The sequence below is a fragment of the Diadema antillarum genome, unplaced genomic scaffold, assembly GCF_040938485.1.
Source record: "Diadema antillarum isolate AM-2024a unplaced genomic scaffold, OU_Dant_1.0 seq00000368_RagTag, whole genome shotgun sequence".
In the NCBI taxonomy this organism is placed as follows: domain Eukaryota; kingdom Metazoa; phylum Echinodermata; class Echinoidea; order Diadematoida; family Diadematidae; genus Diadema; species Diadema antillarum.
Genome location: NW_027271369.1, coordinates 345,463 through 372,793, shown reverse-complemented (window position 1 = coordinate 372,793; position 27,331 = coordinate 345,463). Strand labels below are relative to the sequence as shown.

Below are 27,331 nucleotides of genomic sequence, written 5' to 3'. Positions count from 1 at the left end.
GAGGTTTGCAAACAATTTCCTTTCATAAACTGATATTCAAGATAAGGGGAGAAGGCCAAATCGTGATATCGGTCCCCTCTTGTTCTGCGTGTGCGTCTTCACTATGTGCAAAGTCTATATAGGTTGAAAGCAGTCACCTGCTATGACGAAACGAATGGCGGTGAATGGAGTGGTGTACTATTTCACGATAATGCCGTGGAGAAACTATATTTGGTGGTGGTTGAGGCAGCTTTTTGCACTGATGTTAGCTAGAGTCTGTAGTGTAGAGATAGGCCTACATGCAGTCCAAAAACAGAGTAGCTAACAACAGTATAGGCCCTAACTAACGGCACTAAGTTATCAGGGAAAATGCATGGTTACTTCTAGACAGAAAATCGGTCTGTCCGGAGGAGTCCCTGACTACCAGATACAGACTGATCTTTTGGTCAAGGTTATGTTACTTCATTCAGGTAGTGCCAATCTATAGGGCAGTCTGTTACAGCATGCAGGTCTAGATCCTACAGGACGACCTACGATCACTCTATTTGTATTTTCAGTAGCACATTACTCCAACCAGTAGGGCCTATTGTAATTACCATTGGAATTACCATTTTATTACTATAGTCATCAATAAAATAGTTTTAGCAGTAGTAACACTAACAGTAGTAGTTATTGTTGCAGTAGTACATGTACGTACTAATTGTTATCATGTTCATCATCATCATCTTCATATTTAGTGTTGGTGGTAGTGGTATGAGTAATATTTTAAATTGTAGGATTGGGTTGATTTCTTTTCAGGGTCAGTTGAAACTAGAAGTACTGATAACAAGACCAAATTAAAATGGTACCACATATTAACTTCGAGTGATATGCTCTTTAGTGATTTGTAAGTGTAGGCCTTTCTGTGATAATGAAAATAAAAGAAAAGAAAATGGCATTGAAATGAAGCTTCCTCTTTCATAATTCTAAATTAGCAGAAAAAAATGGTTCTGAGACCATTAACCTTCAGTTGAAAAATGAATAACAGCCTTAAATTGTTTCTAATTACTTGCATGTCATATTGAACTGAAAGGCAATGATGAGTTTTGTTAATATCAGGGGCACCCTGTCAAAAAAGAAAATTCAATCATTTGTTTGGTATCATGTACACAGCCATCATGCTCCTTTTCTAATTTACACAAAACTTACATTCTTCTGTTACGTGTAGCAATCAGAATTGGCTTGCACTGGCATTCTTCATTTACAAAATCATCCTGTCAATGAACTTCCATAGCTTTGCAGTGCAATGACTGAATTTTCAATACAAACATGCACTATCTAAAAGGCCCAAACTTTCTTTCAATGAATCACAAAAAAAAACCCATAAATTTTCCTATCCTCTTCTTCTTCTTCTGCATATGTGTCAAGTTATATAATGATTTATTTGAAATGTTCTTAGATGAAGATGTTCCCTTTTCGGTTGTTGAGCTGGGAAACAGTGGGCAGTCTGCTGCATACCCCAGCAGTGAGAGGCGACAGGATGCTGGCCGCATGTGTCCACAGTAAGTCTGAGGGCATCACTGTTTGATGTAGGTGACCGTATGAAGCAATGTTGTGAACATAGGCAGTGTAAATCCATTATTTTACCTGGGATGTGATTTCATGCAACAAAATCTTGATACTAGATTGACAGGCTGGCCTGGTGTTTTTTCTTTTTGTGTTTGTTTGTGTATATGGGTGTATGTGTGTTTGTATGCAGACATCACCTGGAGTTATCTTGCTACCACTTGAGTAATTTTGCATTCTGTTCAATTCTGGAAACATCTGTGGCTCTTTTAAAGCATTTTAACACCTTGCATTAAGACCATTTGTATTAAGAAGTCATTAAGAACAGTCAGCATTAACATTGTACAAACCTGCCCCCCCCCCCCCCAAAAAAAAAAGATAATAATAATAAATAAATAAATAAATAAATAAATAAATACAAAAAATAAAAAATGAATGGAAATGAGGTAGAAAATATACTTCATTGAAACACACTAAGTGTGGAGGGTAACAAGATAATTTGATTGCATCTATTGTTTACGGGAATTGGAGTAATTTTTACACCAAACACTATCATGTAGACTTGTAATTTCCCTGCCATGGCAGAAATCCAGTAGATTTGGTGTTCAGAATGATTGTATATGTATAAAATGCTTTAAAGCAAATGACACTGCAATAACATTCTGTAATCAGTCAGGCATCTTGTACCATATGATTTTTTTTTCTTCCTTCCAGCTCCCATTTGGATTACCACCAATCTTCCAAGACCTGCCAGAAAGGGTCAATGCCTTTCTCAACTGTCCAGAGAAGCTATCTATCCACGATGTGTACTCTGCTCAAAGGTTAAAAAATCATCTTTTACTCAAAGGGATTTTTTTGAAAAGCTTTGGTATAATCAGAAATTCCCAACCCTTAGTCTAAATGTTCACTGCATTTTGATGCAGGCGGAATGCTTCCTCTATTAAACATCTTTCTCCTAGTTACAGAATTCATGGATCTGCCCCACTGTCTAGCACCTTGAAAAAGGAAAATAATAATATATTACTTATATTGCTCCAAATCCACTCTGTAGAGTGCTCAAGACATATATGCTGTTATTACTTGGTCATGGGATAGGCGTACATTATTTCAACAAGCACTGACAGTGCTTACTTCAGTACTCTGTATTGTAATATGTCCAGTAGTACTTTTAGTAGTAATTCTTATGACAGATGACACATTCATTTTACAGTGGAAAAAACAATTCAGGTTAACTACTGCTTGAGATAATCATTTCATTTTTGCTGATGAAACAACAGTCATTATCACTTCCAAGTTTTTCATCGTCAGTCTTACTTTATTTCATAAAATCTTTTCATTCACCTCCTTAAAAAACAACAACAACATAAAAACCATACCACAATGATTTTGACTTCATGTGTGCTAAAATCATGCCCATGTTTGAAGTATTATCCTATTTGCATGACTTCTGCAGAATTTTTACTGCTGAATTGCTTATTTCCTGCAGGAAACTGCCCAGAAAATCAACTCCAGCCAACCTGTACAATGTAAGTCTGTGTCCATTGCAGACAACACTGCAGGTGGAGAGGAACGCAGTGACAGGAGAACTGCTCGGTTACAAGGAGGTGAGCCCTGGCGATGTGAAGAAAAACTTGCCTTCCGAGCAATATTCCACACAAAACAGTAGAAGAATGCCTCCAAGTAGTATGTTCTTTGAGGGCAAATTCAATGTCGGTTCCTTCATGCCGCAATGTCTAAATTTATAAATGAACTATCATTAACGTCAGAGATGATCACGGATAACCAGTACAGCTATTGGTAACAGAGTAATTTTACAACTTATTTTTTGTTGTGTGTAATTGACGACAGATAAAAATTTCCCCACCATTAATTACATGAAAATAACTGTATATGAATGCTCAATACATACATTGTACTTGTGGGTCTGATTGTATGTCAAAAGGATTCCACAAACATGAATACTGAAAATGTACTGTCTATGGGGTCCCAATTAGTTGCCAACAATTTCTTTTACTTCAAATTGATGAAAGTCTTGCATCACGTTGTTATTATTGCAATTGTGGGCAAATTGCCCAACATTGATGTAAATAAGCACTGAATCGATCAGTGTTTTAGTTAGTGTTTCAGTGTTTTGTCAGTAAGTTGCAATATCTTTGACGGTAATTATAGTATGTCATTGAAAATGAGATATGTGACATAATTTTGCCTTTTCACTGTTCAGTAGCAATTGCTGTTGATGAAAATAGCACTGCAGTTCATAATCACACAATGAGGAAAAGTCATCAGATTTCAAACTCTCCCTGTGTTATGTTGTGGTAATTCATGTGAGGAAAAACTTTGGAACATATTTCAGTTTCGGCATTATGTAAAATTTATCAAATTTAATACATTCGTCAAGGTTCCCGTTGAAGACACCAGTGCCACGGCAAAAAACAGCCTATCCCTGACCAGGCAACCTGGCCCGTTGTCCGAGGCCGTCCGGGGAAGCACCACTAACTTTCCCTTCATGCCTGGTGGCCTCGATGAGGAATCCTTTCTTGATGATGAAGCAGTGCTGCTGACCGAGAAACTCCAGGGGGAAGACGACATCGACTTTGAGAACGACCTTCTGACCGCTCCCCCAGACTGGGAGTTTGGAATGGTCTTTGAGAAGCGGGCCAGGGAGGAGGAAGAGGATGTGAAGCAGGACCAGCCAGTGGCAGAGTTCAAGCCCTCAGCTGGCACTGTTGGACTCAATGACATCTTCGAGGCTGATGATCAGTTTGCTTTTCTGGATAAAAAGACTAGGGAAGACACAACAGCCAGTGATAATGTCATCAAACCAAAGGTGAGTGGAAAAGGTGTTTACTAGTCTTACACTCATTGACAATGAAGAGCATGACACATGTCACACTTGTTTCACTGGAAGCATACATATAGTCCTCATAACCCAGACAATCATACCTCATGAAGTTAAGTAGTCATTCATATTTGTACAACAGCATTCCAAGTGTGAATGTGACATGGTTTGGTGAGTGCTAGACCCACTGGTCTCTTATTTCTTTCAAGATGTTGTCAAAGTAGACTTTGATGTGTGGTGATAGCATGCTTTCATGTATTATTAGACTCACAATATAGTGGATATTGCCAATACATTTGAAATTGTCTGATTCATATTTTTCTTCACGCATCTCAGGTGGACAAGGAAGAACCAACCATGAAGAAGGATGAGGAGTTTGAGCAAATTGTTCCAGAGGTAGATGGACAAATCTATTACCCTTATTCAGATTTGTTTTATTTTTAAACAGTTTACCAAATTTTCTTTCACATAATTGCACCTTTGCATCTGATATTTATACTCTATCCTTGTTTTATTATAAATATTATGTTAGCACTGGGAAATGAAACATATTTTGTTTATCCTCAAAGGTGGTTGTAGGATATTGAAGTATTTAATGTTCTTATGTATTCTCCCCCTACATTTCCTCCACCAAACACCAAGACCAAGGAAAAACAGGAGGCCATAGAGGATCCCAAGAAGAAAAAGGCCTGGGCTATCAAAGTTGATGTGAGCTCACCAGTGGAAGACTTCTACAAGAAAATTCCTGTCATGGCACACAAGGTGAAGGTTTACTTGTTAATACCTTATTGTGAGATACATCCAGCCACAATGGCAACATGACTTGTCTATTCGACTGGTCAATTGTTTGTCAAAAACAATAACTTATCATTCCTGCCATGTCAACAAAATGTTACTGAGTGTATACCTTGTGTACTGATATTCCTTTAGAATAACTTGTCATTATTACATCATTAATTGTCATTGTACAGTCACAAAATTTTCTTTTGATTGAGTACACAATATGCAGGTTGAATCATCTGTGAGAAAATACCCAAATATTGCATTGAGTGATACTTTATAAAAGAAAGGGAAAAAAAATCAGTTGAAAACATGAATAAATGACAGTCCTGTATTGGCCTGTACCCCTTCCATGCCTTGCATCTGTACTATTCCGAAACCATAAATATCTTCTTCTTCTTTTTTTTCAGTATCCATTTGAGCTGGACATCTTCCAGAAGCAGGCTATTCTGAGGTTGGAAAATCACCAGAGTGTCTTTGTTGCTGCTCACACATCTGCTGGAAAGACTGTGGTGGCAGAATATGCGATTGCATTATCTATCAAACACTTCACAAGGTTTGTTGCCACTCGCAAAGTTTATCATATTACCAGTTTGCCCTTCTTAAAAGTTTATTATAGCATGTTGGTGTACAGTTATGAAAGATGGACTAGAGGAACTTTCTTTCATGCTGACAATTATAATAGGGTAGAGATGAAAGGCACTACCAATCAGTAAATTTCTATTCCATGTTACATGGTCATCATCAACTAGAATGATTAGGGACTGTGTCCAAATATTAAAATACAATTAATGTCAAATATCATGTACAATTAATGTCAAAAGCTGCTGTGCTATTGGAAACAGTACATTGGATGTCAATTGCAAATGCTGCTTATAGCTCCCTCATGATATAGCTTTGATAACAGTTGCCTTCCATCACTTAGCTGAGACTCAGGAAATTGAAAGTAATATGATTTTGCTTAACAACCTGTTGGTGCATATTATGCTAACCTAGTATTGGAAGGTATGATTCAATATTGAAATATTTATCAAGTTATCATATGTACATGTATCTCATAGATTTTGCCTCTTGTTCTTGAGCAGCTGAAAAAATATATATGCATGAAAGGAAATAAAACTCAAAATTTAAGAAATCTCCAGCCAGATTAAACTGAATGATACTGGCACAATGTTCTATGTACATATGAGTATTGAACTTATGATGGCAAGGCTTTTGAAGAGGGGTTAATTGCTAGCAAAAGAAGTGGGACATTGATGCACAGCTCTCTAGGAAACAATTCAATACTGTGATTTTGACTGACCCTAACCTCCAGCGCCATCAATTAATTTCATTGTTTGTATTGCAGGAGTGTGTATACTTCACCAATCAAGGCTCTATCTAATCAGAAGTTCAGAGACTTCAGAACCACATTCGGTGATGAGTCTGTTGGCCTCCTAACAGGAGATGTGCAGATAAGAACAGAGGCCCCCTGCCTCATTATGACAACTGAAATTCTAAGGTAAGGTTTCTGCTTTTCTCAAACCTATTCCATGTTATGTATTTTAAACTTAAATTTTAATCCAAGAATGATAAATTAATGTACTTTTTAAATGTCTAGTAATAGCAACAGACAGGTGATAACAATTCCTCTAGGAAGATACCTTCAGTTCTTTCATTAGGCACTCATTTTCACATGTGTTCCCTACTACACGTATTAAGTACGAGGTGTTAGGAGTGATGCTTTGAGTAGTGCCACCAAGCTCACAGATGGGAACATTGCATTTATGGCAAAACATGATTAGTCGTAGACAATGCACACAAATATATTCTGTTGATATGAATTGCTGAGTCTATCAAGAAATACACAAAGCTAAGTTGCTTGGCCATGTCCCATCGGGCAACAGATAGGGAAGTTTGGCGTGAGCTCATCAATATCACAGCAGCGCATATTTGTGCCAGTTGAAATGAGTGAGTGACCGAGGCGCTGTCATCCAACTAACAGTATGTCACATGTTTGTTGCATGTCATTGCCAAGACATCATACCAGGAATATCAGCATTGACTGGATACTCTTTAACACCATCTGTTTTGCCCATTAAATCTTATTCATTTGTACTATATAGGTCCATGCTCTACAATGGCTCAGAGATAATTCGTGATTTGGAGTGGGTCATCTTTGATGAGGTTCACTACATCAATGACTCAGAGGTAGGTGAAATGTATGAGATGCTATCCAAATATCCTCAGAATCACTGCATTAGAATCACTACTACTGTAGGTGGTTACTTAACCTAGATAAATTGGTTGATGAACCAGTCATGTTGTAGATGCAGATGAATTTCCTTACTGGTACCAAGTGCTCTAAAAGTGTTGAAAACTGTCTCATTTCAGCGAGGGGTGGTGTGGGAAGAGGTGCTCATAATGCTTCCGGACCATGTCAACATCATCCTCCTTAGCGCCACAGTGCCAAACACCATGGAATTTGCAGACTGGGTCGGGTGAGCAGTCACATTGTAATGTCAGCAGTATCTAAATTTAGTATAAGTACAACAGTATCTAATATAGGGATTTGTCCAGGGTGACTGTTTTGGGTTAGTTAGGTTTCCATATTTTAGTGTCTTTCATAATTCTGCTTCTTATGTACAACAGTACATCAGTCATGGGATTTATTGTATTACTTGTGTGTGAGAGTGTTGGGGGGGGGGGAATGCACTCTACAAGCAATGCTTCTTAGCATTCCTCCCCATTTCCAGCATTGCCGTATAACTACAATATTCTGTAAACTTATATTTTATTATGTACTGTGATGTAATTTGTGTGTTCATTTGCTGTAAAATATTCATATGGTTCTGTTGGAAATGGAAAAAATGAATGAATGAATGAATGAAGGAAGGAAGGAAGGAAGGAAGGAAGGAAGGAATAGTAATAGTGTAGTCAATGACACAACATTTGCTCCTGCGACAAAAGCTCTAGTCTTATTTCTCCAAGGAGTTAGGGTTAGGGTTTTGGTTGTGATAGAGATTTAGGTTTAGTTTGATGTGAGGATTAGGATTAGGGTTAGAGTTATGTTTGTGGGTTTGTGTGTTTTTTGTTTGTTATATACATTGCAAAGATAGGATTCCTTGTGTCCTCAAAATGAAGCTGTCGGTTACTCTTATATAGTTCAGATGTAAACTGTGGTTTAATAGGGTAATGGTACATATTTCCAACTCTTAGAAGTTCCTGTTATGTTAATTACATATTGCTAACCTTCTGCCTAACAATGAAAACCATGTCTTGATGATGATGTTGTTGTTGGTGGTGGTGGTGTTTTTTTTTTTTTTTTTTTTTTTTTGGGGGGGGGTTGTTTGTTTGTTTGTTTGTTTGTTTGTTTGTTTGTTTTTAGATCTAATAGTACATTGTACTTTGTCTTATGAATGTTAACACAGGTGAAGATAGAATGCTTCATTGATAATCTACTTGTGTGTGGAGTAATTGTCATACATGTTAATCATAAATGTACGTGACCTTGATATTTTGGCATAATGATTTAATAATGATCTTGTTGTTTATAGGAGGATCAAGAGAAAAAGCATCTATGTGATCAGCACACTGAAGAGACCAGTTCCCCTGGAGCATTTCCTCTTCACTGGGAACAGTACTAAGACCAGTGATGAGCTCTTCCTCCTGGTGGACGCTGCTTCCTCTTTCCTCCAGCCAGGGTAGGATGCTAATCACAGTGTTAACCCTTTGAGGATGAGCTAATTTTTGCTGTTACACACATTTGCCATAGATACCTGCCTGAGTAAAATTAGGACCAGTGTTGAAAGGGTTAAGTATGAACATCATCCATAACTCTACTGAGTGCTGACATAGAATATGAATCATACACAACCATGCTTTAAATAAGCGGAGCTCAACTTCATAGACTGATGGACTAAGAATGGGATATTTCATTATCTTGTTTCATAATCCACTTTCCTCATCTTAACAAGACAAAGTGTACATGGAGATGTATTTGATATTTGGATGTTAGGATTTTCCTATTGCATGGCAGCAGACTTTCCTTTAAAGTAGTAAGTTTAGTGTGATTGATTATGGTATAGAAGAATATTGTACCAGCATTTTGTTATTTTATTTTTTTGTCTGTCACAGATATTTTTCAAGATAGCAAAAAAATATGCTTCTCCTTCAGTCATGTCTTTGTCATGATCATATTTTTCATGAGAAATGGACTTTCTTTGACGTGGTATTGAGATATGTTTTGGCAAATCTAATTTGCCGTGCCTTTTTAAGGAGCTAAGTCAAATGCTCTTTCAACATTCAAGAGAATGGCTCTTTGCGAAACATAGATTTTTCTTATATCATCTATAGAGGGTAGCCCAAGCAACTACATGTGTAACTCAGACTTTCAATGTGTACAACTTTTGAATGCATTGACCAATTTTCCTAAAAGGTTTCACTGCATGTTTTTCTAATCTTTCTGCATTTGTATGATCCATATATATATAATATGAAGAGTTTGTTTGCAAAAACCGATAAGTCCATATTTGTCAAATGGAGATATTTGCGATTAAAGGTCAAGAAAAATAAAGAGAATAATAAGAAAATTTTTGCTTCTTTTGACCATAACTTCAAAAATATACCTTTATATGTAGTGACCAATATATCATTTGAAAGGTATTATTTTGTACTTTATGACAAAGACCATACTTCAAAATCTTCAGAAATGGACTTATCGGTTTTTGCAAACAAACTCTTCATATATATATTATATGATACACAAAACACCCCATTCAAGTTATATGTAAGTATATATGCTGTGGCAAGCATATCAGTAGTACAATGTTACCTACTGTTTCTAGGTACAAGAAAGCAGTGCAGGCAAAGAAGGACAGAGAAAAGAAGAGCAGTGCAGCTTTTGGTGCCAAGGGGTCAAGACAAGGTCACTCTAAAGGGGTCAGTTTTCACGGATCCAGCATATTTTGATAAGAACCAGTGAGAGATGAGAAAAAGTATGGCGCAGCATGATTATACACAGCAAATATTAATCATATATTTTTTGGTGTGCAATTGTACAAATTTTTTTTTTTTGTTGGAAGATTAGTGATGTGAGATAATCTTTTCACCTTCTCTAATGATTCCATTGGTAGTTAAAGTTTGTATCAAATAGATAATAATATTAGTACTGCCTGGTTTTGTACCACTTCAACTGCTAATACTAATATTTGATTCAAATTCAACAGTATACAAGAGAAGATTCTGCTTTAATATTTTCATCTTCTTTCCTCTTCAGGACAAGAATGTCTACATGTCTGTGGTGGAGATGCTGAGAAAGAAGGAGCAGCTTCCTGTCGTCTGCTTCACGTTCTCCAAGAAGCGCTGCAACGAGAACGCCGCCCAGCTGTCCAGCCTGGACCTAACGACGGGCAAGGAGAAGAGTGAGATCACTGTCTTCATCAAGAAGTCTGTGGACAGACTGAAAGGGTCGGATAAGAAACTCCCACAGGTACAGGTTGCATACACCTTTATCCTTTACTTATTTCAAATCCTGTGATCTAATTGATCAATAATCCACTAAATATTTCCCGTATTTCATGAATGAGGTCATTGCCCCGCTGTATTTTGTGTTTTGCATTGGTGCGCATATGATTGATCTTGTGCAGACCACAAACCTGGCTCACAGGCAGTGATGTCAACATCACCTGTGGAGAGAAATCAATGAGAAGAACTATAAAGATAAGTGATAAAAAGCGAATGCAATGGCAGCCCAGGCTCTAGGTCGAGATCTGCAAAATAAAAGATCAAATTATTACTGCCTGCTTGTTCTCACAAAATACTGAAAATATATATGTGACCCGCTACAACAAACTGGTCCTAAAGTCGCGCACGGTCGAAGCCGTGAAAATCGAGTTTGAAGTCAGAGCATCAAAATCGGTCAAAACTTACGATTTTTTGAATTTGACATATCATTAGAGTATGAAATGTCTTCTATCATCTGTCGAAATTTTGAAGCAAAATGATGAAAGGAAAGACCATAAAAACAGCGTTTTTCTGGGCCATGTTTTTTGGCGTTTCAACGAAGCAGAAACTGATTCGAACATTTGGATTGAGCGCCACACATAGGCTCCGCCCCTAACAACGACCAGCGTGATCTCATTGGTCAGTTTGCCGCTTGCCGCTAACCGAAGTGTGAAGCTCGCACACTGCCCAGTTGACTGGTGCATGCTATGCCCAGCCGGCCCAGTGGCTTCTCCTGGCATCCTGGTCACTGATTGGTCGGTGAGGAGACCGCCGACGCTGTGTTTGAATGAGCATTTTGGGGGTTGCCTAGGGCTTACCTTCTATTGTCTGGAGGTGAATACTGCCTTGCGTGTCCCGTGATCGTGATTGCGTCGCAAGGAGAACTTTTAGGGCGCTTTTCTCGAAACACTGATTTCCCAGACGTCTTGACATGCTCTCTTTTAAACATCGATATCTCAGCAGCCGATTATCTTTATAAGATGTGTTATATATCAATTTAAAGCAGAAAGATTAGGGGATTGTGTCATGCAATTTTCAAATAATCGACTTCGCCCGACTTTAGGATCATTTTGTTGTAGCGGGTCACATATGGTCTGGTACCACCCAGGGGGTAACTGCCGATTTATCAATGTCAGGAGATTTAGAGAGCATTGATGCTCAATCGCTCTGTGTATGTTTGTATGCAATAATTCATGTAGAGGCAGGATTTAACTGTAAAGATTACTCACTTTTAAGACAAATGTAATTTTCCCATGGTTCATCATATTCATGAAACAATTAGTGTACTGCAATATGGCATAATTTATTGTAATCTGTATAGATAAAATGCTGTTGTAGAGAAGCAATGGTCTCTCTAATACTGTCTGTTCATGTTCGACAATCCCCAAGCAAATGAAGCATTCTCTAGGCTAAGAAGTGGAGGTATACTTGAAGAAGATTTTTACACATTTATATCACATTTCCAAGTATAATCCAATCATAAAAGTTCATCCCAAACTGTTTTTTTCTGAACCACAGTGAAGTATAGAATGCAAATGTTTGGATTGTATTTTGGATCCAATTTAATGTAGCAAGTGTAATTTCATGTAGTATTTCAGTGTATATTTAGAATTCTGCCTGATAATTCTGCATAGCTCCGTTACTCTTCCATGATGTGTGCAGTCTTGTTGGATGTTTTTGTGCTTGCATTCACTGTAAAAAGTCCAACAACATTGTATCTTGATGTCCTGAGGAAAGAGGATATGGGAGGACAACAAGGCATAGCTTTGATCACAAGACACTGTATCTTCATTGCCTGACAGGTGGTGCATCTCACAGAGCTCTTGAAACGTGGACTCGCCGTTCACCACAGTGGCATTCTACCCATCCTCAAAGAAGTCGTAGAAATGCTGTTCCAGAGAGGTCTTGTCAAGGTCAGTGACAAAGGGTCAGTGACACTTTCTAGGCAGTCAAGAAATTACAGTTTAATTTTTATTTTTTTCTTGTGATCGTATTTCAGTATCCTTTGTTGAGAACTAGAATTATGAGATAATAAATAGATTGAATTGTAGGAATGTAACGTCACTGGGGCGAAAAGACTTCGCATCTGAAATTTTGGTGAAAATTGCTTTTTTAGATTAATGGTTAGATAATCAGATAAGTGATGTCCTGTCCAAATCCTAGTTGTCTTACCCCCAAAAATGATGCCACCATGGCATGTCAAAGGAAAGACTCTCCCATTTGATATAGTGCTTTGGCTGTTATGTTCTTTTGCTCTCCTGAACATTTGACATTTTGCAGATGCGAGGTCTTGTCGCGACAATAAACGGTATGCTAATGAAAGTGCCTTCTCTTCTTTAAATATTGTCTATGTGACGCAGCTCCTCTTTGCCACGGAGACCTTTGCTATGGGAGTCAACATGCCAGCACGTACCGTCCTCTTTGATTCCATCAAGAAGCATGATGGCACCAGCCTGCGCCACCTCCTCCCAGGGGAGTACATCCAGATGGCTGGCAGGGCGGGGCGCAGAGGACTGGACAGTACCGGGATGGTCATCCTACTCTGCAAGGGGGACGTTCCCGAGATGTCCGATCTGCACTACATGATGAAGGTAGGGCTCCGGATCTCCTTCCTTGGTCAGTCTTGTCACCAAGGACTTAAAACAAAGACTCTAACCCCAAGCATTTCTCAAATGGGAGATACTCCCACCTTGACCCCTTAGCAAAGTGAAGACACTGATTTGCGCGAACATGAGAAAAATATTATACATATCCGCATGCACATACCACATGCTGAAAGTGAGATGTCCCTTGCAGCCGGGGTCCAGGTACATTAAGTGGGCCTTGGAGGCTCTAGGATCATAGATACTCTGGTGCTGTCTTAGCCTTATTTTTGAACATGTATGACAAAACTTCAGTTGAGTGGAAGAAAGCTATGTTTTAGGGGATACGCACACAGCTACAATTTGTAGAGCAGGAGAAATTGAAACTCATGCAGGAGAGCAGGACATTTTGAGAAAATGGCCTCAAAGCGCGAGATCTCCTTCCCGAAGCAACTTCAAGTGCTAGAGAGTATTATGATGCCAAGCTTCATCTGTCAGTATCATGATGTCAAATTGAATTTGTCACTATGTTGTATAAAGTATCTTTGAGTCCAACAGTGAAGTTGCTGTTCATAAGTTCAACTAATTATTACTTTTTTGACTGTGTTCATTCACAATTTTGATTTGTATGTCATTTCATTTTCATATTTGTGCTTATATATTTGAGAAAAAACATGCAGAAATATTATAAAGAAGCAATGGAGCTTCAGGAAAACAATAATGGGTGCATGACATGTAGATAAATCAAAGTTGTCATAAGTCAGCGAATGTTTGTGCTGTAAGGTTATTGTGTCAGAACATAAACCGACATTCTTGAGTATGTTTTGTTGTTTTGATTGGCTTATTTGATATAAGCAGTGTACATGTGCAACAGAAAATGTATTTTACCACCACTGTATGCACCAGCTTGAGCATGTTTGTCTTGTGCCTGTGACAGGGTCGTCCCACCAAGCTGGAGTCCCAGTTCCGCCTGACCTACGGGATGATCCTGAACCTGCTGCGAGTGGAGGAGCTGAGGGTGGAGGACATGATGAGGAGGAGCTTCTCTGAGTTTGCCACCAGGAAGGACACGGCCAAGTACCGCCAGCAGTGCAGAGATCTCAGCCAGCAGGCAAAGCAGGTGTGCAGCTGTTTGACCCCCTTTCTGTGACTTTTCACATGGGCTCATCATCTTTTGTCATTATCTTTTGTAGATTGCTGCTTCTTTCATTTGCTGAAATAAAAGAGAGGAGTGAATGTGATCCTACTTGATCTTAGGTGGAATTACTCATAAACAAGTCTCTCCCATTCATTAGTAGGCCTTACTCATCTCCTTTTTCCTATCAAATACATTTGGAAAATATGAAGTGGAAAATTGAAGGTAAACCATTGAATTTAAAATTCATGTGCTTGTAGTATAAGAACAATGTTTGAGTTATCAACACCCTGGGCAAGAATATTGCACGAGGCGTGAGATAAGCCAGGTCAAAAGGTTAAAATGATGTTGAACAAGTAGAATTGTATAATAGGAAATGTAAAATATTGTTCAAGTCAATAATAGTTGAAATAGTTGAATTCTTAACTTGAAAGCACATGAGGTCAACATATGTACAAAAAGTTCCTTTCAGAAAGTAAGCTTTGTTGATGAAATCCACTGGTCCAGTGATATGAAAGTGCTGGACAGTATTCTTGCCAATTTTGGTGGTCAACGAAGATGAGGATTGAATATTCATGTTGGACTGAATCAGTTCTTGGGATAGTGTCAAGTGTCTTTCGCCATCAGCATCAGCAGCACCTTCGATCTGGTTTTGGATTTGCTGTAGATCTAACACAGCCCAAAAGACCATTTCATGTGACACAACATCCCCTGGTACTGGACCCGGTTCTGGCTCTGCTTTCTTGTTTTTGTTCTCACACTCTACAAAGCCCTTTGCTTTATAGGTGCTTATTTCTGTCTTCCTGAGTGCAGTGGTCTTTGCGTAGTGCTTTAGTGAAGATTTGGGCTTATGTCCAGTCACGGTCATGATTTCCCTGCTTTAGAAACCAGTGTCGATCAGAGAAGTTGGTTGTTGCTCTCAAGCTGTGGTTAGTATTCTTGGTGATACATCCAGCTCCTGTGATTTTGTTCATCTTAGTTCCGATTGTATTGATTCCAAGGGGAAAGTTGTCATACCACGGACCCAATTCTGCCTGCTTAGATTTGGGCCTTTGTCAAGATGCGGTACAGGATGGGTTGAATGATTCTTTGTACTTGATCAGACTATTGACTGGGCATCGAGGAGAACTTTTGAGTTCATACATCCAACCTCCAAACTCTTCATTTCACCCTCTCTCCTCAATTCTGTGAAAGTGTGGCACTGCTCAAAATAGCAATTACGTAGTTCATCTGTGTCCAAGATGTAGTCATCAGGAACTCTCTTCCTCTTTGTCCAGAGTAGACTATGACATTGATAAACACTTTGTTCTGTCGCCCCAAGTGGTGTTTTAATATCCAATTGTCCACTTTCAACTATTTTTTGTCATGTCTTCCATGATTCCCCGTCATTGCATGAATATGCCGATATGTGATCACAGGTTTTATTTCATTTTGTAGTTGTTATTGTAGGTGAGACACTTATGGGACATGAACTATCTCACACCGTGACATGCATTATTTCATGCCGAAGCACACAATTCCAATATATACAGGATTCACACAGGGAGAAAAACTCTTCATTTTCACCGAAATGCATGCATGCAAATCTTACCATGGACTGTATCTGTATCCTCCCTTAGGCACGGGATGTGGATTGCTATATGTGCACAGACTTGGAGAAGTACTACAGGACATGCAAGCTCCTCCATGAGCTGAGGCAAGAAACCCAGGTATGTTTCCAGTTGTTCCGTTAATAGGTTCAAATCACCTACATGTATTGTTTTGTAGCACTAGGGTCACCAGGGATCAATGCTCTAATTACTCTTTACAAAAATATTCTGTCACACTGATAGGTCAGTTTTTTACACAAGGTACCCTGTAATATTGCTGCAAGGTCATACATTGATTTAAGTGGTTATACATTGTACAGTGATCCAATCAATTAAGAGAGCAATGGATGAGAACAACCATTTCCACTAGTGCTTTTTATGAGTCTCCTTTTTAAAGGTATGTCAAAAATACATTCCATGGTTTAATTCTGATTGGTCAGAGATTCTTGTATTGAGGGATTGGGGTCATTGACTTGTTTTGGTCCTATAAGAGAGGGACTGATGTTGTTTATGGTAAACTTTGATCAGGGTGGAGGGGGTTAGGATGAGGTTCTGGGTAGAGAGTTGTGTATACTGATGGCACTGATGCCATCTCTGGAGAGGTAGACATACTGTGGCTTGAGAGTGAGGGGCTTGATATAGGGTTTTCTGAAAAGGAAAATGTCTGTCTTTTCATCTGCAAATGGATGTTATCAGAGACTCCAACCCTAAGCACCTTCTGATCTGGAGATTCTCCCGCCTGAATCCCCTAGCAAACGGGAGACTCCAACTTGATGTGTGCTTCGCGCACATCAAGAGCACGAAGTTCCTTGCGGTCTAGGGTTCTAGACGCTCTCTCGTGCTATCTAAGGCTTATTTTTCAACATACACATCTGTACAGTGAAATTAAGTAAGAAATCATTTCAAGCAGGAGAAATTAAGTCTCAAGCGGGAGGACGGGAGATTCTGCAAAAATGGGCTCTTGGCTGGAGATCTCCCGTCGAAAGCGGGAGAGTTGGAGTCTCTGTGTTATACTGTCTTTTGACTTGTGCCACATGGTAGTCCAGATATAAAGCAGTGAGCTTTAATAATTTCATTGTCTTTGACCCATGAGACATTCCTCTGAACTGTCTTTTCACCGTTTTCAGTTGACATATCATGTTGTGATATGTGTATACTGTATGTTTTTGACATCTCTTGTCTACTCATAGAGGATAGTGTTGTCACGCCCTGCTGGAGTAAAGGCCCTTTGCCCAGGTCGAATCCTGATAGTCAAAAGCAAGAGCCATGGTAACGTCCTGGGTGCTGTGCTGAGTACCTCTGGGGCGTCGAAAGAGAGAAAAGTGAAGACGCTCATTTTGTGCAATCCCTCGGACAGTGCAAAGCCAGAGGCAAATCAGAAAACTGCATCTGGCGGTGAAAGTAGCAAGGGAGACGTAGAGCTTCATGTACCGCCACTTTTGAAGGAGGACCTCTGGAGGCCGGAGGGCCAGTGCAGTCATGTTGTGGAGGACCTTGTAGCAGACAATATAGCAGGAGTCACCACACACACCATCAGGCTTGAAAACAACAAGATCATTGATAATTTCGACAAGAGACGGATACCAAGATTTAGGTGGGTGTCACTGTTCAACATTTTTTTTTGAAGTATACGATTGCAAATAGATTTCACTGTTATTTCTAAGTTCAGCAAGACATTGAAGCAGATGGGAGGAGGTAGATTGTGTGTGTGTGACAAAATTTTGAAGGATTTTGTGATCATTAATGGAATTCATGAGCATATTATCTTTACTTCAAATGCACAGAAAAGAAATTTTGTTGAAAAATAAATGATACATCAATGATAAAAGGAAAGCTCAACAACAATCATAATAATTCCATGACAGATTCTGATATAGATTCAAATCCAGAAGTCCAGCACAAAGTGTAGAGTGCTCTTTATGGTTTTAATCAAGCACTTGAGTTTCATCCATTTTTTTGAAACCATGTGTGAATTTATTAAGGTGCAAAATGAGAAATTTATATGAGGACAAATAAAGAAAGAAGATCATGGACAACTTATTCTCTGTTTTCGTCTGCAGCAATGACCCTCCAAGTCAGTCAGCTACCCTAGCCACCCAGGAGCTGCTGAGACTGACTGAAGCCAACCCTGACGGTATCCCTACTCTTGATCCTGTTCGCGATCTCAGTATCCGGGACCTGGAACTGGTCGACAAGTTTACAGAGAGAAACCATGTGGAGAAGACCTTAGACACATTCAATTGTATCCGCTGTTTCAACTTCCAGCAGCATGTAAGTGCATTGCTTAACAAGTTTATTTTAGAGTATCAGGTCAGAAAATAATGATACAACCCCGAAATGTAAAAAGTCTTCATATGATCAAAGCATTCATGATAAACATTGTATGATTGTGTGTACAATGACAATTCTTTTTTCGGGGTTTGTACAATGACAATTTGATGAAGAAACAAACCAAACCAAAAAGCCATGAGCTTGACGCATATTTGATTAGGGGAAAAAAAAAAGATTTCATGAGTTACGTTAACAAAAGATATGTATTACTCTCACTTCCTCTATTCATTGATAATCCCTTTCATAACACACTGTCATATGCAGTGCCATCAGTTTGTTACCCATGAGCATTTCAAGATCCCAAGCTAGTTTTTGTATGAACATCAGCACTTGCTATTTGACAAGAATCCATTGAATATTGTGCAGCTGCTATTACATTGTGGTAGAGTTACTGGAGAGGAAATATGATGTCTTTTTCAGACTTTTTTTTTTTTACATTTTTTTACGGCATGTAAAGCCTGGGAAATGTCAAATATTCAGCAAACTTAGCTTGGATTCATCATAGCTTTTGAAAAGTGAAACACAACTTGACTGTGTCAGTTTGACATGATTAGAAGGAATAATAAAAGTTATGTCAGAAAGTGTGTGTAGACTTATGTGTTGGCAGGGGGAAATTACTTTATGTGGGAGGCTTTGGAAAACTGTATGTTTGGCACTGAAATGTAAAGAAACAATTACCCTCCTTTTATAGAGATCACAAATGTAACACTCACTGATAGATTGAGCTACCAGTATGTGACTTGTCTGTCTAAGGAAGAGAAACAACAAGCATGGGGGAGAAGTCACCCTCTGAAGGAATTCCATTGAGTGTGTGTCTGCTGCTTGTTTGTATTTGTTTGTGCATGTGATTGCGTGCAAATGAATTGGCAAACTTTAACAGCACGGTTGTTGAAAATGTGTAACACATACAATGCACTAATATTCGTAATGTCTGTTCTCTCTCTACTAGTATGCCCAAACATGCCACAAGATGAAGATTATGGAGGACTTGGCCCATTACAAGTTCCTTCTCTCTGACAGAAGCCTACAACTCTTGCCTGAATACCACCAGAGAATAAAGGCATGTTCCTTGCAGTGTAGAATTCATAAAAATTAAATCATATTTACAGTCTGCAGTGGAAAGTGTGAAGTGCAGATAGGAGTAAGCTGATTGTTATGCAAACTGTTGACTTACCACAGAATCATGACAACCATTTGTATTCATGTGGTGGTCATTAAGATGATGTAAGTTCAGTCATCACAGCAGGAATATAAAGGGGTGATGTTTGAGGTCCTGGAGGGTACATTCATCGCAGACTAGGAGACAAAAGATATCTGTTGGAATATTGATCCTAGTTGGCATGTGCAGATGTTATTGAAGTGCTCACTAGATGGGGCTGCATTACTTTTGTGGGCTTAAGCACTTTATGCTGAGGATTAACCAAGTGTTATCATTAAACCTTTGTGTGAAAATCAGTATGTTGAAACACCAAGAAAGAGCAAGATATACATCTAGGACCTATTTCTGTTATTTGGAAATCAATTATTTTGAAGTTTGAGACCGTGTTTTATCTATGTTATAAATATCACTCCCTGCAACAATCTGGAGGTATGGATAGACGGAGCAAAGTAGAAGTTTTTTCAAGAAAAAGTAACTTCAACATACATCTTTGCAAATATTCAGTGCACTAACTGGCATAGTCTGGTCGTCAGGACTTTATAGTTTTATGTACATTCATTGTCCTGTATTAACCATGGATTACAAGGTGCTTTCACTGAATTACGTCAACATGATAATACAATGTGTGTTTTTCCTCCGACAGGTTTTACAACAACTTGGCCACATTGACATGAGCAAGATAATCCAGCTAAAGGGTCGAGTAGCCTGTGCAGTCAGTAACCACGAACTCCTCATCACCGAGCTTGTCTTCCAAAACGTTCTCTCTGCCTACCAGCCGGGAGAGATTGCTGCCCTCCTCTCCTGTATGGTCTTTCAGGAGAAGAGATGTAGTGAACCGGAGCTGACCAAGAAACTGGAGGAGGTAAGTGGGACCTTGGGCAATGGCGCAGATGAAGGAGATTTTGCCGCTATACCCTATTGTTCTTATTATTACCAGATTCTAGTAACACTGATTGTTACCAGTTCACAAACAAATTAAAGAAAATGAACAAAGTAAATGCACTTCCATTGGGATATGGACCCGAGGCCTCCAGATTACCAGACTGGTGCTCTTACGTGTATACTGACTGAATTTAGCATAGAATTACTTGCATGTGTTGAATGAATGGATGGATAGTAGATAGGGACTGGGAGGGAAAAATAAGAGGAAACTAAGAATGCTTCATAATTTGCTGTGATACTCTGACAATTATTATCAAAATGTGGGGGTCTATAAAACAGTTTTTATGAATGTTGTACAGGGAAATGTAATCACCTCCTTACTTCCACATAACATTTAACTTGATTTGTGAATCTGACTCCTTTCTGGTCTGTCATTGCTCTCTTCTGATGGCTATTAGGGGGTCAAGCAGATACAGACTGTAGCAATGACCATTGGTGAACTCCAGTACCAATGCGGGGTGAAGATACCAGCTGAAGACTTTGTTGAACAGTACCGCTTCGGCCTCACTCAGGTGGTCTTTGAGTGGGCAAGGGGTATGGTAAGTGGCCACTTGATTGTTGTAACTTTTGACCTTCTTACACAAAATGTTCTACTCCATATACCAGGATTGACATTGTTGCAAGGAGGTAATGTGTGCTCATAACCTTGGCAATTCATATGCAGGAGTTTGTATTCGTCATAAATGTACAGTATATTCATCTTGACAATGACCATTTTTTTTATTCTTAAAAATCAAATTGCTTCAAAGCTTGGAATAGTCGTGGAGGCAAATTTCCATTAGTATTTTAATTTTGGTGCATAGGGAAAGATATATTTCAAAAGTCACCTTGTCTTGAGTGAATCATCAAGGTGAGTTCAACCCGTTGAATACGAGTCCTGAGTATGCTTGGACAAGTGTCTATGGGAAATGCATGTTATAGCAAAATTAGCCTGTCCTCAACAGGTTAAGCTAGTCTTGTGGACTTCTTTGTCCTGAATAAGAAGCCTAGATGAGATTAGAGAAATCATATACTTATTGTCTCATCCTGAAGAATGTGCCATATCAAGTTTGGACAAGTCACCTTGGTGATTTTGTAGAAGTCACCTTCTCACCTTGTTGTAATTTTTTTCTGCAGAAATGTCATTTCATGAGATAGATAAACTGATAATTCATTTGCCACCTCCCTAGCCATTCCGTGACATCACTGACCTGACCGATGTGTCTGAGGGTATCATTGTGAGAACGATACAGCGGCTGGAAGAAGTGTGTCGGGACGTCCGCAATGCAGCGAAAATCGTTGGTGACCCCATACTCACCAGTAAGATGGAGGATGCATCACAGATGATCAAGAGAGACATTGTTTTTGCAGCCAGCTTATATACGCAATGAGAGTCTGGGACTGTTGGATATTTTCCAATATGAACTGCTCATGGACATGTGGAATGATGAGTGTGTAAAGTGTGCTTGTTAAAGACCTGGTATCTTGGAGAATCATAAACTGATCTTCATTCGTTGCCCACCAGGGTACATTTGAAAACCATGAGTGGCGCCCATCAGCCACGTGTCAGCTTATATGTGCATTGAAGTGTACACTCATTGGTAACAGTAGACTCCAGTCAAGATTCTGTGGCTATGTGTGTGTACCTACATAGAGATCAGTGATAGAATGGTACATGATTAATTACTGGAGTTCTCAAATATATCCAAGCTGGGCCAGCCTTCGCACTCCATGGTATCCCCACGCTACTGAAAGGAGAAAAAAAAAAAAACATTTTGGCTGAGTTGCAGGAAAATGAGCAATGAGTTGCAAGTCTGTAGAAATCAGTGCATTCTTGCCATTAAATCAATTAGAACCATCCATTTCTAAAATTTCACAATTATGAAACAGATTGTTATCAATATCACTTTCCTTGTAACAACTGACTGAAAACATCTTTGCCAGCTAGATATTCTGTTTAATTTCCCAAATGTCTGAAATTTCTAAAGTTTGGTGATTGAAAAAAAAACAATTACTGTTTATGTAAAAATGAGTGTCAGAAACTAATTTCCTTACAATCCAGTCAAATTTACCTACTTTACAATTCTTTAAGCATCTCATGGACTGGGATCAATTGTGCCAATATTTCATCCAATCTAAACTTGGACGGAGAATATGACTGGAAATTGATGTATACCATGGGATACCATGATCACAGGTGTGTATGTGTGTGTGTGTTTGTGTGTGTGTGTGTGTGTGACCACTTCTGTATGAAAGTCAGCGTATCATACCGTAGAGGCGTCTCTATGATTCTTAGTTTGAAATAAAGTCTAACCATTTGTAATTGCTCATATGAAGAAAATAACAAATGACGTTGAAACATCATTTTACAGCTGATCATCTCTCTGTGATAAGGGTATACTTGGGGTGTGCATGACTTCAAAGTTCACTTAACCAAATGGTTAGACCTCCAGCAAGATTTTTTTTTAGTGTTAGTCATTTAGATAATTTACAAGGATATGGAGAGAAAATTAGAGGCAGTAGAGTTTTGGTTCCTTAGACAGACACTGCATATATCATGGACTACAAGAGTAACCAGTGAGACTCACAAACAGAAGAAGTCAAATTAGATCTATAGGACATATTAATAAAGGATTTGAAAAAGAGAGAGATAGCTTTCATGAAGACGAATAAAACAGGAAAAGTGGTGTCCACAGTTTGGCAGCAAACAACCAGATCAGCAACACAAGCTTTTTTGGAACTCCAGAAATTGGACAAGATTTGAGGAGCATTGACTGCTGATGTGTGTAACAGACATTATAGTGCTAGTGGATGGTGGTCGTGGGTTGAGTGTAGCCTTCCTATCTTGATACTTGGATGAAGTATGGTGCACCCCCTAATGTAAAAAGGGGAAGAAACATACCATGTGGTGTGCAACCCACTTCCAGAGTTTATTTGTAATACCATCTAGTAGTGTATCTTGTCTATAATTCAGCCATGAGCTCTTCTAATATTCTCCATCAAGTTTTAGTGTGCATCGTGGCAAAACTCTGTAAGTGCACCAGAAAGACGACGTTAGTCAGCAATAGATTGCTCAGTTTCATTGGGTTCGGTGATCACTTTTAGTATCCCTAAGACATGAGGTTATCAGCTATCTTGCAAAACAGCATACTGTAAAACCAGAAATGTTCATGTGCATTGTAATTTTGCAAATTTCATGAGAGCCAAGATTTGTGAAATTAAAATGCGTGCAAAAGTTCTTGCCTACACTATATGCATTGAATGCTAGTGACAATACGGGAAAATGTCATGACATGAAAATATCTTGCTTTACAGCACATGAAAAAGACACCCAACATGAAAACAAATTGATAATCATAGGTGGAATCTTATGCTTTTATGTAGGACTAACTTGTCAGTTCTCCAAAGTACATTTAGCTTTTCGTATGTGATATACAGTGTAGTTCTTTCTCAACATTGGACTGAGTAGTTGTCCGTTTTTTTCTACCTTTTCCCAACAATGGTGTCTTTACTTATGAGTATTTGGGGGACTCCAATTTTGTTGTTGTTTTTTTTTTCACGATGTAAATTTGTGTTTTGTCATCAACATTGTGCCATGTGTCATTCAGTTTCATACAAATGAAGGCTTGAGCAGCAGCTCTCCATTTGTTTCCTTATTTTTATGTCTCTTCCTGGAAGTGTCACTGGAGGCATTATGTTTTTGGGTTGTCCATCCGTCGGTCCCTCTGCCTGTCTTTCAGGCCTTCCATCCGTTCTTCTGTCCATAATCAATTTTGTGGACAGTATAACTTAAGCACTGTTTGAGGTATCCAAATGAAACTTGGCATATGTACATGTATGTATGTGTTGATGAAGGAGCACCTATCCACTTGTGGGTGCACATGCTCAAGGTCAAAGTTCAAGGTCAAATTCTCCAATATTACTTCTGTTTATTTTGTCCCATATCTCTATAATGCCCTAAGATATTTTCATTAAATATAGTGTATGTATTTTGATACATACAGTTAATGATTCTGTAGAGAAAGTACCGGTATTAGGCCATGGGGTTGTACGTCAAAGATCAAAGGTCAAGTGAAACTTTGAATTTCATTTTTTTTTTCCCTATCTCAGAAGTGGCTCAAGATATCTCCATGAAACTTAGTACAGGTACATGTTTTTTTCTGGAACTGATTCTCTTGGAAAGTTTTGGGTCATGAGATTAAAGGTCAAGGGCCAAAGGTCAGGTTAGAATGCTGAAATTGCACTACCATTTTTTTCTCCAGCAGTTGAATGTACCTGAGTAATGACTCAATGTATACGCTTAATTACATTTGGTATATTGTACATGCGTTATTGCGCAATGATTCTGTTAGAAATGGTTTTGGTCATGGGTTGAAAGGTCGATCAAGACAAAATCCTACAATTTCACTTTTATTTTTGGTCCATATTGTGAAAAAGCCTGAAAGCATTGTCACGGACATTGGTTTATTACCAGATACTGATTATTTGCTAATCGTGTGAAACCATTGTCTCTCATTTGCAAGATGCACTGTAGACATATTGGGAGAATAATGCGCTGTAGATGATGCATACCAGTTGCCATAGCAACATTTCTATTCTGTTTTATTTTGTATGTATATGGTTTAGGTATAGGGAAGTGTACTGAAAGTCAAAGACAATACACTGGTCTGTATATGATACAGATGTATCACACATGATCATGTTTTATGTTTTCTACATTATGTGTTTGCAGTACGCTAACTATGAAAAAAAAATGTCAGGATTGATATATACAAAAATATACAGTGCAAACAAAGTTTGAAAATGACATCTATTCCTAGTGCAAATAAATTACGAATTACACCTCTATTCCATGTAAAGTCAGAAAATTGTGCTGATAAAAATCAGAGTTATGTGCTGTATCTACATATCGTTACTGGGGCGACAAGACCTCATATCTACAAAATGTCAAATGTTCAGGAGAGCCAGAAAAAAAATGGCGGCCAAAGCACTATAGTGAATGGGATAGCCTTTCCTTTGACGTGCCATGGTGGCTTCATTTTTGGAGTAAGACAGTTGGGATTTGGACAGGACATCACTTAACCCATTATTTGACTATTAATCCAAAAAAGTCATTTTCACCAAAATTGCAGATACAAGGTCTTGTCACCCCAGCGACGATATATAACTGGGTGCTGCATGGTATTAAAAATACAAAGATTATCAAGAGTCAGTCATGTCATCGAATGCATCTTCCATCCAAGTGTTAATTGTTTTGTAGTTATGCAATCACTGTCAAGTACAGTGTTTGATTTTGATTTTTTGATTTTCAGTCTTACTGAAAGTGTGGTGAAACAGATTGTAGATTACATAGCATTTGAGATGCAGAGAGAGAAAGAGAGAGGGAGGGAGAGACGGAGAGAGAGGTAGAAGGAGGAAAGAAGAGAGGCAACAACAGACAGAGGATACGTCATTCTGTTTTATCAGAGCAGTACATTGCTGAAGTACATGTAGTTTCTGCAAGGTATTCTGACAGTGAATGTAATTGTGTGGCAAAAAAAAAAGTGCAATAACAACAATAATAATAACAATAAGGTCTTATTTACCAAGGGTAGCCTCTTCAGTGTTACCACTGCTCTACCAGAGGGAGCTGCTATTGTTATTACCCTAGCGTTGCCAGGTACCAGTGTACCCATTTATACACCTGGGTCGAGAGGGACATAGTGGGTAAAAACATCTTGTCCAAGGACGTAAGCACTGGGTGGGATTCGAACTCGGGTTCTCCGATCGGGAGTCGAGAGTCTTATCCGCTCTGCCACAGTGCCCCCGCAAAAACAAACTGGGCTCAGACATTTTTCATCTTCAAGTAGAGCCTTTGCAAATATATAGACACTTGAAAAGGCATAATTCAAAACATAAAGCATCTACTTTATTTTCTGATTAATAGAATTAGACATGAAATGTATCACATGGTATATACAGAAAACAATTACTATATACAAACATTGTGGCAATTGATTAACTGATTGTGAAATGTGATAACTGCTTCCACACACACACACCCATGTGCTGTGCTTTTTAGCTCCATGGACATTAAGTTTCGAAACTCCACTTTATTGCTGTCAAAGAGAAAAATCACCTCAAAGAGGCATTTATTTATCTGAATAAGTGCAATCAGGGAATTATTTGTCTTCTCATTTACATTATGGGATTAAAGATCTGTTGTACAATATTTCCTTTCAAAAGAGTAGGGGAGAAACATGTAGATTATAATGCAACAAAAAATCCCTGAGGATAATTTCCAAAGAAGTCATTTGACAGACTTTAAGGGGCATCTTGAAAGTTTGTTGTTTGTTGTAACTTCATTATTCATGCACACAAGATTTCTCAATTGTTTTTGTGCAGACATTAGCATTATTTAATTCAGAAGCAAAGTTCAAGACATGCCATTATTAAACCTTTTTAAGAATGAAAGTGATGATGATAATAATAGAAACATGACATACTAGCAATAGTGATAATAGTAATTGTATAATAATGGTAGTAATAATAATAATAATAATGAAAAATAGCATTTGCACTGACCAACTGTAAACTAGTAAGATGTAAAGAGTAGACAGAAGAAACCACTTAGTCATACACTTGCAGATAAAAAAAGATACAGTGTACATTAATATTGCATAATGGTATTTAAAAAAGAAAATAAAAGAGAGATTCTGCACTTTCCGAGTCACCTGACCAATAGTGTCTAATTCAGATTTTCAAAGAACATGTTATAGTTGTAGATGGCCCTTGATTTTTCAATATTAACCCATTGAGGACGGTTTGATGTTGCTACAACAAGCATTTCCCATAGACACCTGCCCGAGTATACTCGGGACTCGTCCTCAATGGGCTAAGTGCAGGTGTCCAATTGTACACATCTAGGGGTTGTACTATAATCACTATAAAATCAGCAAAACATTTTGTTTTTTACAATTTTTGATATGCAACAACTACTTAATAATG

At 38.5% G+C, this 27,331-nt stretch overlaps 1 protein-coding gene across 1 annotated transcript; it reads left to right on the top strand.

Annotated features, from left to right (window-relative positions):
* Positions 1-1,417: 1,417 nt before the first annotated feature.
* On the top strand, positions 1,418-22,229 carry LOC139731343 (superkiller complex protein 2-like). The gene is made up of 23 exons (XM_071642235.1): positions 1,418-1,540; positions 2,239-2,345; positions 3,011-3,128; positions 3,923-4,351; positions 4,700-4,759; positions 5,006-5,125; positions 5,554-5,699; positions 6,492-6,644; positions 7,249-7,333; positions 7,517-7,623; positions 8,680-8,826; positions 9,970-10,063; positions 10,401-10,613; positions 12,430-12,540; positions 12,988-13,218; positions 14,147-14,329; positions 15,964-16,053; positions 17,124-17,527; positions 17,994-18,204; positions 19,214-19,324; positions 20,067-20,285; positions 20,764-20,904; positions 21,535-22,229. The coding sequence occupies exons 1-23, from the start codon at positions 1,418-1,420 to the stop codon at positions 21,733-21,735; spliced, it is 3,804 nt and encodes a 1,267-aa protein (XP_071498336.1). The 3' UTR covers positions 21,736-22,229.
* The last annotated feature ends 5,102 nt before the right edge of the window (positions 22,230-27,331 follow it).

Bases quoted from the DNA above. Each gene is read 5' to 3' on its own strand.
- LOC139731343 (XM_071642235.1), top strand. From the start codon at position 1,418: ATGAAGATGTTCCCTTTTCGGTTGTTGAGCTGGGAAACAGTGGGCAGT. The intron at 7,624-8,679 runs GTGAGCAGTCAC...TGTTGTTTATAG, and splicing joins GAATTTGCAGACTGGGTCGG to GAGGATCAAGAGAAAAAGCA. The intron at 20,286-20,763 runs GTAAGTGGGACC...GATGGCTATTAG, and splicing joins TGACCAAGAAACTGGAGGAG to GGGGTCAAGCAGATACAGAC.